The 13,905-nt window shown below is 40.9% G+C and overlaps 1 protein-coding gene across 3 annotated transcripts in view; it reads right to left on the reverse strand.

Annotated features, from left to right (window-relative positions):
• NTM (neurotrimin) overlaps positions 1 to 13,905 on the reverse strand; it is a 643,325-nt gene that overhangs the window by 120,536 nt on the left and 508,884 nt on the right. For all 3 annotated transcript variants that reach the window (XM_063311185.1, XM_063311186.1, XM_063311187.1), the window contains one exon: positions 2,841 to 3,073. In XM_063311185.1, the coding sequence (XP_063167255.1) occupies positions 2,841 to 3,073 (233 nt within the window). The remainder of the gene's footprint in view (positions 1 to 2,840; positions 3,074 to 13,905) is intronic.

The raw sequence follows: 13,905 nt of genomic DNA on the forward strand, positions 1-13,905 counted from the left end.
CTTAAATTCAGCTCATGTCCCAAGGTAAAAAAAAAGACACAGTGCCTCCCCTGCTTATGGTTCCCATGAATGGGGTGGTGAAAGGGAGTGAGGAATAACATCTCCCCCTAAATATATTTGCACCGAGGAACCATGCAGGGAACAGCCTGTTATTTCATCTACAGCAGATGGTGAGGTATATTTTTGGAACCATGAAAGATTATTATCAGACAATTATGTTCCCCCATCCCTACATCTTTAACTGAAAAGACAAGCACCACATTTTGTATATCACTACCAGATATTGCAAAGAAAAGAGATACAGTAAAGCAATGCAACTATTACAGTGAATATGTGGGTGACTTTCATGTATTGTTTTGAAAATGAAACAGGGCTCCTGCAAGCTTGTTTCTATATCCTTCTGCAGAACACTGAAGAACATGCCTTCCGCATAACCCACATTGGGTTCTGATGCCATGACAATGTGTCTTAAAACTTTATTAACAACCATCAAATCAATGTATGTGTCTGATGTAGAACACACATTAAAAATGTTGGCCTAATGCAATACAAAGCCTGGAACTGAGCATTGTACTAAACACTGGTTTATTCATCCATCTGTTACTGAACCCAGCACCATTGGCTGAGGTTGTACAACACCTGAAACCATACACAATAGTTTGCAAATGCCTGGAAGATGTGTGAACCTTGTCTAAAAAAAAAAAAAGCCATGATAGTAAATTAAATAGTTATGACATTCCTGGTTCCACAGTTTTTTTCAGTCTGTTCCAGAGATGATGACAATTGATTGACTAGGTTTTGAAATGTGCACACACATACATACCTTTCCTAGATATTACAATGTTCTGAATACTCCCAATTCCAATTAACTTCAAAGTCAAGTAAGAGCAACTTCCCGTCTGGATAACTAGTTATCCTTCTTCTTAAAAGAACAAGACCTTATAATGCCTTCCACTGACAGAACATGCTGGTCTCTTGTGGAAACCATATATCTTCCTTCCACAATTATTCATGAAGAGAAGAAGTAAAATAATAAAACTAAAACAACAAATAGAAGCAGGATTGATTTTAAATACCAGAGGATCAGAAAGGATGGGTAAGTAATTACTACTCTCCAGCTTCCTGATTATAGCTTTGTTTTTTTTTTTAGTGTGATCTGCTTTGATGCATGAATTGCAAACAGACACGATAAGTTTGAAAGATAACAGAAAGTGCCAAGATTGGAAATGCTTTCCCTGTTAGCTGTTCCATGTGTATGGAGATGTGTATGCTTGGAGGAGGAATTTGCTCTATATTTTCTTGATATAGAGCAAATTTTAAAAAAAATAAATTTCCTTTCAAAGGAAGGGGGGGGGGGAAGAGGGCAGAAAAAAATCCTGATTTTTTTTTGCCTTTCATTGGTTTGTCAATAACATCCATAGTCCAGCCTATTGACAGCAGATTAGCTCAGGTCAACTTGGTGTACGAGACCAATGTCTTTCTTGACCCAGCTTGTTTCCAAATCGATGTATCTATCAGCACTTGAAAATTAGCCCTAGATGGAATTCCAATACTCAGTCTTCTAACTGTGTTAAAAGGGCTGCCAAGAAAAGTCCAAGAGAAATAGCTGATGGTAAGGCAAGAAAAAATCCTCCTGCTCCTGCTCCTCTCAAAAACATTCCATAAACATTTAAACTTCTCCTTCTTGAAATGGCCAGAAATGAATCTTGGTCCATTTCACACAAACAGATGCTCCTTCGCTGAACCACAGGCACACTGAATTGGAGCTAAATCTTATTGACTATAAAAGGGGCAGGCAACCTTTAGGGACTGACACTCAGCATTGTCTCTCTCTGTCTGTGTGTGTGTGTGTGTGTCTGAGAGAGAAAGAGTGAGTGAGAGAGAGAGAGAGAGAGAGAGAGAGAGAGAGAGAGAGAGAGAGAAGCTATTGCTGGTGAGAGAGTATGACAAAATAAGTGGAGCTATGTCACACACTTGGTTGATGGCTGGATTTTCTGCATTTTCCAGGATTTGCAGGAAGAGTTGAGGGGATCCTGTGTTTAAGCTTCTGTGTGGAGTTCTGCTATGATGTTCGTGTGTGTTTCAACATAAAACGTAAAATAATGGGAACCTCTACTGGAAGTTGGGGTAAACCAAGGGCTATCAAAAAAAAAAAAAAAAAGGTTGGTGGACGCATGTAGCCATGAGGCCTTTGGCAATTCACCCCTAATCTAGAAGAAGGTGGAGCTAAGAAAGGATTGGGGATTCTGAGCCAGGTGCCAATAGGACAGAGGATAGCTAGATCCAGAACAGGGTAGCAAACACTTTTCTACAGCAAGGGGCCTGTTTGTTTGTTTGTTCATGGGTGGACAATAGCAGTGGGGCTTCACAGTAGTGCAACTGAGGCAGGAGCAGGATTTTTAGCCTCTCCTTCTTTCACCATGGTGGAAAAACTGAATTTAAAACAGCTGTGGTAGGTTTAACATGCTCGTCTACTTCTTGGCTCCCAAACAATGGGAAATTATGCCTGAGTTCTAATGTTTTGGGTTGCTCTGGAGCCACAAAAGGAGTTCTAAGACCACATATAGCCTGCAGGGTAACTATTCCTCATCTAGACACAGGGTTGCTGTGTTTGTCAGAATGCCACAAAAGGAGAAGATAAACTACTCTGAATTCTACAAGGGGACATTACATTCCCCCAAGCAGTAGCTGGAGGCACTAAATGCCATGAGCTTATTTGATCTTCACGTTCAACTTTCTTCTCAGATTCCAGAGCTTCCTTTACATCTTCTTAGGCTGTGCATATGAGGTCTTCCTCCAGGCTAGACCAGACCAGAGCAAGCTTCCCCAGAAAGTCTTACCTTGCACAATGAGATGGACCCGTGATGTTTTGGGGTGATTATCTGTCTGTACTGAGCAAGTATAGGGTCCCTCGTCGTACACATCCACATCATTTATCCGGATGGCATAATGGGTTTTGGTGTTGGCAATTAGCTCCACTCGGGGGTCCAAACACCACTTGTCATTGCCAGCATAAAGAATACTGCTGCGGTTGAGCCAAGCGACTCGAGTCACTCGATTATCCACAATGCATCTGAAAAGAAAGAGAGAGAGGGAGGGAGGCAGGGATTATAATCTGCAAAGGAGCTTCCTGAAGGTTGCCTAATGTCTAAGCTCTCTATCCCTTTTCTCCCCTTTCCCCTTTTTGAAGTTTTGCTGTGAGCAGCAGGTTCTGGAAGTCAGTGCTTCACTTATCCCAAAGAGAAAAGTGCCAGCACTTTAGCTAGATCCAGTGGCCACATTCAGGATATAACCTTAACCCTCAGATCCATTCTGGAGATTTTCCAAAGAAAGGAGTATTAATTACTTCAGAGTTAACACAGCTTCACACTCTTGTATCACAGCCCCTCTGGCACTATTCTTTGTTGATTGTTTCAAAGCTTCAGTTCTTCAGTCACTGTCAGTATCCGGTTCTCGTTTCTTTGCAAGTTCATTCAACTGCTCTAGCCTTCCTTACTCTTACTCTCATGTAGACAGACAGCAATTGCTGGATCCCAGTTTTAACTGCCTTGTGACCCATCAGCCCAACTATAGCCACCATTCCTGTATGGTAATTTGATGGATTCTCTTAAGCTGTGTCAAAGGAACATTCATGCTCTTTAGAAGACCATGATACTTGATTAGGGTGGTTACATGCTTGTATTCCCAGCTGTATTGTTCTACAGTAAGCATGGCTGAAAGACCATGCATTGGCCTAGGCTCTGGGGAACTCATATAGCCTACCTTCTCTTGTGAACAAAATTAGACATCTAACAAAAATATGGAATCACTGAATTGGTAGTTGATCATCTACAATTTGCCAGGTTGCCAAGTTGCATACGACACATGTGCATGATAGGGGGGAGAATCTAATAAGATGACTGTTGCAGGACACTTCCCAACAGAATTATCAAAAAGGTATGAGGCTTAGGCCATTAAAAAAAAAGCACCTTGGTTGCTTTCACGTGCTTTCAATTAGGCTTGACTTCATCAAACACTGAAATTCCTCAAGGATAGTTCCAGGCAATACACTCAAATTAGCTGGAGCTCACAGTTCCACCCACATACCTCAGGGAGAAATTTCATTGAACTTTGTGGGATGTATGTCACAATCCTCAACCTGATGCATAAGCAAAAGTGGCAGTCATTTATTCTACAGAACTCTGCAAAGACTGCTTCCAACCACTAATGATTACACCTTACACTGCATTGACTACAACATTAAAGCCAACCAATTACTTAGACTATCAATATATCATTTCTAACTCTGCTTTTCACAGGTATTACCAAGACTTTAGGTAGACTAAATATCTGTTTAAAATCCAAGCATACATATAATATAATATATCAATACAACCCAACAGTCCACAATGTCAGCATCTCAGGTACTAATACTTCAGGCCATCTCCTTCCAAAGCTCTCAGATTTGAAGTTTTACTTTCCAAATTCAGGGTGCCACTGGGCATTTCTACAAAAACAAAGTATTTGCCAATACATAGTTTTAATGCACTGTAAGCAACCTAGATTTGCAGGAGGTAGCAGCATATAGAAATATGTATAAATAAATTATAGGATTGTGTCATTTCCCTTTCTTCCACATCATCCACTTTGTAATCTCGTTTCACATGTCATTTATTTGACTCATTCTGGATTTTCTATATGGCCTTGAATTTGAATCTTGAATACTATTATTGAACAGAGGCTGAGGAGTATCATTTGGAGAGCAAAATCTCCCAGCAAATATATTATCTTATGATGGGGGTCATTTTAAAACAGCCTTCATATTTAACAGCCTTTGTAACTCGACAGAAAGGCTATGTTAAAAGACCAACGACAGGAGACGATACCAGGAGTAAAGACTGTCAAGGCTAAAGACGGTGACTGTAATGGTTACCTAGCCCAAACACTCAGACTCACAAGAAGTTGCTAAATGAAATCTGATTTATTCAGGATACTAAGGCAAATACAGAGAAAGCTGAGAATGACAGAAAGCATGCCAAATACAAACTAAAAACCCTCGGCTGCAAACGTAACCCCGCCTCCCTACCAGCAGAATCATCACCACCCATCCCAGGTGCCTATAACCGTCTTTCCTCTAGCCTGGGAAAGCAACCTTGAACACATGAGATAACCCAAACACATTCCAAGCCCACAGCCAAGAGATAAGTATTCCCCAAGCAGGAACCGTCCTCCCTTCAGAGATGAAACACGCATCTGGCTAATGACATGCGAAACGTTACGATGTACCAAGCACATCGAAACGGTGAACATGACAGTGACTGCATTTGGGTCACCGTATTCAATTACTTTGGGGGATGGGGGATTATGATGGTGATGTAAACTGGTTTTGGAGTTATTCACAGATGGATAATCGAATATTACATAGAAGTCACCCAAGACAACAGGCTTAATGGTCTGCAAGTCTGATTGCTGAAGTCAATGAACCAAGTCTACTTTCTCCATATTGAAAAGGAGCACAGCAACCTTTCCAAGGTGTTATAAGGCTGACTCTAGCAGAAGCACTTAATTGTGACTCAAGCTTGCATGACTGATCCCTTTCAATGGGGCTTGTACAGGGCAGCTACTGTATGTGGTAGACTGTGCACCACTTAAAATGTGCATTGTCAAGATGGCAGGAAAAAAGCCATGAAGCCATTTGCTACTGCCAAACTAAGTATGGCAGTCTGGACACTTACATAAATATAAATGACACTTTATGTCTGGACACTTCAAGCCTTACATAAATAGAAATGACATTGCCAGATCTACAGGTGATCTTTTCTTCTGCCAAGCATGAGAACAGAAATAATGCTGGCAGAATACACCTATCTCCATGTGCAGACATGGACACACACAGCTGTACATTCTGGCTTTCTAGGAGTCTGCCTAAAGGGGAACAGAGAAAGGGAAGTAGTGAAATGAAAATTGCATGAAGGATGTCATGAGATGATTAAGCAAAAATTGCCAAAGCAGAATTCCCATATGGAGCAATGTTATGTTTCTGTGTATCGACAACTGGAAGGGCAGCAGTGTAAGGGAGAACTACTGATTCTTCTAGAAGTCATCTAGCTGGCCACTGTGGAAAGCAGGAAGCCCCAGCCCAGCATAGCATCTCTAAGGATTAATGGTGCTTTTAAAGCAGGTTTTTGGGGCTGAAGTCCAGGGTCCCACTCAGCAGAAAAAGCAAACAGGATTTGTATGTTTCATGACACATTTAAGCAATTGCCACTAAATGCATGAAGAGGCAACACACTTCTCCATCATCAAGGGGGCTTCTGGAAAACCATTGAGCAAGGAGACTAAAAATGAAATTGTGACCCCCACTGCTTATGACTTTTGTTTATGTAACAAGGCAGAAAATGTCAGTGGGGACTAGGCACTTGGGGTTGGGCCCATGGATCAGAACCTTCACTCTGCGTCATATCAGGGCAACCAGGAAACACCGTCTGAGGTGATCAGTGCCTCATTTTTTCCAGGCATGATCCATCAAAAGATACACCAAGAGATTTTTTTTTTTCCATTAAGTCCCATTTCTTCCAACATGACTTTATTTTTGTTTACCTGGCTATAAGTCTGTTGCCTTTCCTAACCACTTTATGCTTTCTCATTCTCTCTCTCTCTCATTTTTTTTAAATCCATTCAATCGTGTCCGATTCTCAGAGACTGCCTGGACAAGTCCCTACAGTTTTCTTGGCAAGGTTTTCCAGAAGTGGTTTGCCATTGCCTCCTTCCTAGGGCTGAGAGAGAGGGACTGGCCCAAGGTCACCCAGCTGGATTTGGGCTTAAGGCAGGACTAGAACTCACCATCTCCCAGCTTCTAGCCTGATTCCTTAACCACTAAACCAAACTACACTCATACATACGTGCATACACACATACTTTCCACAAGCTCTGCTGTCAATATTTCCACTTGCCTGCTTTAAGGCCCAAGCTGCCTGTTCTTTGCCTTTCCTGACAGGCTTAGCTCAAAACAGCGCCATCAATATCCAGCCTCTCACTTCACTTTTCAATCTGCAAGACCTCGCTGTCTTTGGCAACTGCTGCAGGAGCAACACAACAATGACGAGCTTAGAAACGGTCCTTGTTACACCCAACTCAAGCAATTCAAAGTCCTTTTATATAGCTGTACATGTGCACATGCACGTACACACACAATTCGAGAGCACAATCATAACAAACAGTTCAGCCTGTGATACCATGGTAACAAGGGAAAAACAAGCCATGGAACACTAGTGGCATTTTGGGGTTTAAAAAGAAAAAGGCAAAAAAGCTTTTGCCATAGTGGCTTTTGCTGGGGGCGGGGCAGGGTGGGTGGAACCAAAACTACCATGTCGAAGATGACACTCCTTAGAAGAAGTTGGGAAGACAATGGCATTCAATTGATATAGGGCTCTATCTTTTTTTTTTTTTTAGGTTTATAGGAAATTGTCTAGGAACGACAATCTTAAGCTTGCATTGCAGCTCTCACAATGATCAATGGAGTGAAAGTGCAGAAATAATCATCACTGGCCTTCCCTTCATTTTGAACAATGGCCAGGAATATATTTAGAAGAGCTCAACAGTTTGTTTCAATGTCCCCATAGTTTAAGGGTAAGAAAGACTCTCGAATTGCTTTGGAGGCTTCACATTAAATCTCCCTCCTCTCTTGCCTCTTTTGAAGTTTCATCACATTTGAGATTCCCCATTGCAAAAAAGGACAACCTGTGGAATCGGGCAGAGAAATCTAGTCGTGGGGGATCTGATATTGGTTCCTCTCTCTAAAATCACACTCTCGTTTCTGATCTTAAATGAAGAGGCTACAGAACCTTTTGGCAAGGATAATCCCTGGAGCCTTTGGATTGCAGATTAAAAAAAGAAGAAGAGGAAGAAGATAGATTTAGACAGGTGTGAACAAATGACAACCCAAGTAACAAAGTCATGTTCAGAAACAAATATGGGCAGCATCATTGTGTGATTCGGAGTCAAGTTCAGTTCTCCTATAGACACTCTATGTGAAGACTCATTAAAACAGTCTACCCAACTGTCCTTTTGCCAAGCAAAAAATTTAAAACCACACTACAATTGATCAAAAGATGCCTTCCTTCCTTCTTCCAGAGAAGAGTGAAACTTTATAGCATTTTTGTCTATTTATGTCTTTTTTGCGGGGGGGGGGGGCTCAAATTAGCTGCATTCCTTGTGAAGGATGTGCAATATATTCAGGATGATAAGCACCATTGCTGCTGCTGCTGCTGTCACTTCCAGAAAAAATAAATAAATAGCCAAGACTAATTGTGCTGCTGCTATTTTAATGGGGACCTACCCAGCAACTATTGGATTTCCCCCCCCCCCCACTTGGAGAAATTCATTGGAACGCTGCTTCCTTTTCCTCCCTTTGATTTTTCTGTCCACAGGCAGATATTCTAGAGACCATTTGCACATAGCTCTTGAACCACATGGGTCAGATATGGCATGTACAAAATATGTACATTCGGTGTACAGCAACAGCACCATTTTTGATGCAGAATGGAAATCCGGGGTCTTCTACTATATTGCTGTAAGCCACCCAGCACATTACTCTTCCTTTTTTTCTCCTGGGTACAGTAAACAAAGACTGCAAATCAAGATTCTAGTACAAGACATTAATCCAGCCTTAGAGTTTCCTGCAAAGAGTTCCTCAATCCTCTTTTCCTACCCCTGCACAGGAAAGTGCAAAGGTGAGAAAGGGAAAATGTAGCCACTGAATAATCCATCCCTAAGAAATGCTTTCTCCCAATATATTTTTCCCTCTTATGCAAATCACCTACACTCCAGGAAGTTGGGCGGAGGAAGCTGGATTGTTTCAACCCAGCAGGACACAAAACAAATGAATAATATTAATCAGGCCTGGCAAAGGAGCAGAGCAAAATGTCCCCTTTGATTGCTAAATTGAACTGCCATCCAGGAAAGGGTAAAAAAATCAATAGGAATAACTGGGCTTCTTGAAAACCTGGGGAAGATTGTTACCCTTTCTCTGAAGATCTTCAGAAAGTTTTAGCTGCCAGTCCAGCAAAGGAAATCTTCTCATGATTAAATCTTTGTGCAATTCCTGCCATTCCGTGACAAAGATACACACTCTGCCACTTTTACATAGTAATCTGAGCACTGATGTGCAATGGTAAGTTGGATACTACTGATAACCACCCTGACACACACTACAAGCTTCACATACTGTCTGCAGACAATATGTTTCCCTGGATGCTGAATTCACACTTGTTCTGCATTTGCACAATACGTTGAACCATAAAGTAACCAAATGTTTGCACAAGCCTGATGCTCAAAATAATAATTAAAAAGTTTTAAATTAATAATGTTTAGCAGAGCATAGGTAGCTATTAAGTTCTTAATTGACCTGGTTGCATGTATTTAATTTTTCTAAGGTGTGTATGAATGATTCCTGATCTCAACTGAAGAAAACATTTGTAGCTCAGGGTTGAACTGTGGAGTCCTTGGTGCTCTCTGAGCCTTGTTTTCTTGCAGACATTTCATTGCCAGACTGGGCAACACCTTCAGTGCAAGCCAGAAAGTCAAAGAGCACCATGATTCTTGATCTTATGGACAGCATATATGGTGTGAACCTAGCAATCATTGACAGGGATATACACAAATATCTAAGAGGTTACATTTATAATGTGGGGGGAAAAAATAAAGTGTCTTTCTGGGCTGTACTTAAGGATAAGCCAAAGTTTCTTAACCAGGGGATAGAGGATAAGGCAAGGAAAGAAAAGAAAAGAGAGAAAATAGGTTTCATTTCCTTGTTCTTTTTGTCAGCATTGTTACTCCCAAATCAGAGAACAAAGGATAGCATTTTCCAAGAATCCTCTTGGGAACAATAATGCTGCATGATGATGTAGTGTCTTCTGGAAAAATAAAACTTTTTCTAAGGGTTCAGCAGCTGACAGCTGGCAAAAAGAGCTCTAGAACAACCAGAATATTTTAAAATCCTTCTTATTGTCTTGCTAACTATCTAAGGGCATACTGTTTTTTTCTTTTTTCTTAAAGAAAGAACCAAAAGGTGACTCTTAAGTTTTATAAATACATAAATGTGATTATATATGCAATGGGTTCTGGCATATCATGTTCTAGTTAATAAAGAGAAATCTGAGACTCTGGGATGGAATCTAGCAGAAACACATCTCATATGCTTCCCTCCTGAATGCATGTGACAAATAACTTGTCAAGTATCAAATTTCTCCATTATTGCTTTTGTGCTGGGAATGTGATGTATCATTAAGTTGACAGAAAATAACAGTGCATATTAAATGTGCAACAGTGGGCTTCTGCACTGCAAAGATGGGCTTCACATATATGTATACTAATCATTCATGATGCCAGATTTGGGAAAATTGATTTCCAGATTAAAACAAAAACAGCCGGCAATGTTTGGAGCATAGCCTTCAAGTTTCAGCAGTCTCATTGACAAATCCTTACCTTGATGAACCCACTGTCATCTTACAGTAATCAAAATCATGGAAAACTGTACTGCCTTGTGGATTTAAAAGGAGGAGGAGGGAATGACAGCATCTTGAGGGATGGAAGGGATCTTAATTTAGTCCTTCACATAACCCTTTGGTAAACTCATGGTATCTTGACCTAATTTCCTGCCCTTCTCTCTGACTTCGCTGGACACCATACATTGTGTCCTTGTAATGGATACACACAATCTAGATGAAGCTGTAAAAGCTACTGTCAGTTTTGCTTTGGCAGAGGTTGTCATCAAGCTGGTGTTGCTGAGATGTGCTGCTGACCCTCAGGAACTGGCAAAACCTTGAGCTTCCCAGACACAAAATGAAATGCAACAAATGAAAAAAGAAAAGGGAGAAAAGATTTGTGTGTAAGAGAGAGAGCGAGGGTGAGAGAGAGGGGGGGGGGGGAACACAAGAATGGCTATCCAAAGCACATTCTAGGATATCTGGGAAGCTTGGATAAGACATCAAAGAGTTATTTGTTTTCTTGTACTAAGACCCAGATCCTTGGGGGGGGGGGAGGTGAGAAAGAAATTCATCTACTCCTAATATAAATGAGACAGGAAATTTATGGATATGGAGGTCACTATTTAATATTTGAGGATATGAAGTTACTATTAAATAGATGATGATACATATGAGGATTCTTCCATAGCTCAGATTCCTTCCACAGAGCATATTTCACATGAGCAAGTTTCTAGCTCAGTCCGGTATCTCACCAGGTAGCACAGCAAGTCACCAGGTGGGACACATGGCATCTTTTGTTAATTATGGGATTGCAATTCATACACTTAATGTTCAGTGCCACATAGCAGCTGCAGTTAAGTTTAAATCAAGATCAGGACAGAAGATGAAACAATGATACCTGGGGAATAAAAACTTCTATTTCTGCTGTGATTGTGACAATCCTACCTGCCCCAGTTTGCCCCAGAATGAATGTTTTCATTACTAAACTTTCTATGCAGCATGATGGGACAAAAGGGCTAAGTGTTCTACTTGTATATCAAGTCTCCATCCTGGTAACACCATCCCATTGTTGTTATTATTATTATTTTTTTTTTTTAATCCGTTCAATCATGTCCGATTCTTGGAGACTGCCTGAACAAGTCCCTGCAGTTTTCTTGGCAAGGTTTTTCAGAAGTGGTTTGCCATTGCCTCCTTCCTAGGGCTGAGAGAGATTGACTGGCTCAAGGTCACCCAGCTGGCTTCGTGCCTAAGGCAGGAGGATTTGAACTCATGGTCTCCTGGTTTCTATCTTGATGCCTTAACCACTACACCAAACTGGCTCTCCATTGTTTATCTTTTTGTAATTAAAAAAGTAGAATTTGGCTCTGCCCATCAAAGCAGACAAGAGTGAGACAGATGAATACATAGTTCAGCTGATTAAAAGGCAGATTTTTCGGGGCTACCAGATCCAGGCTGCACAAATCTTTATACAGCTAGAAGGTTGCAAAGGTTATATATCACTAGAAGGTTGCTACATCTCTTTCCTGTCATCTACTACCATCTGGATTTTTGCAGTCCAGATCTATTGTATGAATGACTCTATGTGTGAGTGGGATGGAGCATTAGCAATCGAATTCTAGATTGTTTCTTGACATTCATTGATACTGGCAAATTTCTGAGCAGAGAGTGATTAAGTCCTTTCAAAAGAAACCCCTAGTTAAGGATCTCACATATTCTAAACCTCGATGGATGAATCAGGGGCTTTGGTGATAGGGAGCCTGTCAAAAGAAGGAGGGGGACAGGGGGCTCAGCAACAGCGCAAGGCAAGTTTGGGTTAGTAGGAAGTAGAAATCAGCTGTGCTGAATCAAAAGTCAAAGTCTTTGAGCAGCCTCTTCCTATTGTTTTCCCAAAGAGTTAACATTTAATGCACGGCTTCTACCTGTACAAATGCAAACTAAGGAGGGAATTTCCAGTCATGTTGTGCCAAAATGGGAGAGATTTCACCTTTAGTTTTTGAACCACCATTCACGCAGAGATGGCGTGCCTGTTTTAGACATTTTAATTTAAACTATAGATTTGGGATGGAAGAAAGGTAAAGAGAAGAGGGAACATATTTCTGTGTTTTTACTCCCCTACCCTTGAATATGCATTCAATAATCTTTTCTTCAGGAATATGCATGATGGAAATCCACTTAAAGGCATCTTATTTCCACCCTAATTAGCCTTTATTACAGCAACACTGATGTCATTGTATAGCAAAGTCATTACTAGCCTGACTTTGTAAGAATGATGGCCAGTCAGATTTGGCTATGAGGTGGAGAAATATAACTGAAGGCATACAAAATCTCTGCTCAGAGGAAACTAGAATGTGTAGAGGAGTACAGAGATAACCTGAAGGAGGAATGCAGGAGCAGTTAAATAATCACCAGCTTAGCCCTTAAAGAGAGAAGAAGATGAGAAAGAAACTCAAGATGACTCCACCTTGATTCTCTTGGGTATAAATGAGGGTGGGGGGGAGAAACTCTGCCAGGCTTTAAAGAATCTATTATTTTATCCAATAATAAAAGAGTGTCTGTTTCCTGATCTGGCCTATCTCGAAGGGTGACAGGATGGTAGAGAGAAGGCTGAGCTAGTGCCTGTTATTAATATATGAGTATATCCCACTTTTTTTTCTCTTGAAAATTCAGTGTATTTATATCCTATCTTTTCTCTTAAAAGCACAAAATGGTATATACAATCTTGGTCATTTTATCCCTACAACAACCTTGTAAAGTAAGCTGGGCTGAGAGAGGCAGTGACTCCCTGAAGACATTCTAGGACAGTGTTTCTCACTGTTACTAAGTTTAAGATGCATGGACTTCAACTCTCAGAATTGTCCAGCCAGCATTGAAGTCCACACTTCTTAAAGTTGCCAAGGTTGAGAAACACTGTTCTAGGAGGAGAGCCATGTAGGTCTACAACAGCCCAAAATTAGGAGGACTCTGGTAACACCTTTCCAGACAAACACATTTTAGTCCAAGGCATATGTTTTCATGAACTACAGCTCAGTTCACTCTTTAAATGGAGTAGGCTGGAGCTCACAAAAATGTGCATCTTGTAATGAAATGTTAGCCGGTATAGGTGCTACCAGACTCCTGAGTTTTGACTGACCTAAAGTCATCCAATGAGCTCTGGGGTCAACTGGGGACTTCAGCCCGAGTCTCCCTGGATAAAATCCAACCCTTTAACCCTGAACTCAAAGCACTAATTTAACATATCATTACACACTGTGGCTTCCACCCAGTATGCACCAGTTCAACCTATAATGTGTCAAGGCCAGTGCCAATAAATGCCTATGTTACTTGCTTCCTAGAAGATAGTAGTTCACCCCCTTTTGCATTACTTTCTCAGTCATCAATGTTTCAGTGAGTGCTGAACTCTCTCAATTATGAGCCATTTTCCCTAAATAAATTCCATGTC

Source organism: Candoia aspera, chromosome 9, assembly GCF_035149785.1.
Source record: "Candoia aspera isolate rCanAsp1 chromosome 9, rCanAsp1.hap2, whole genome shotgun sequence".
Classification (NCBI taxonomy): domain Eukaryota; kingdom Metazoa; phylum Chordata; class Lepidosauria; order Squamata; family Boidae; genus Candoia; species Candoia aspera.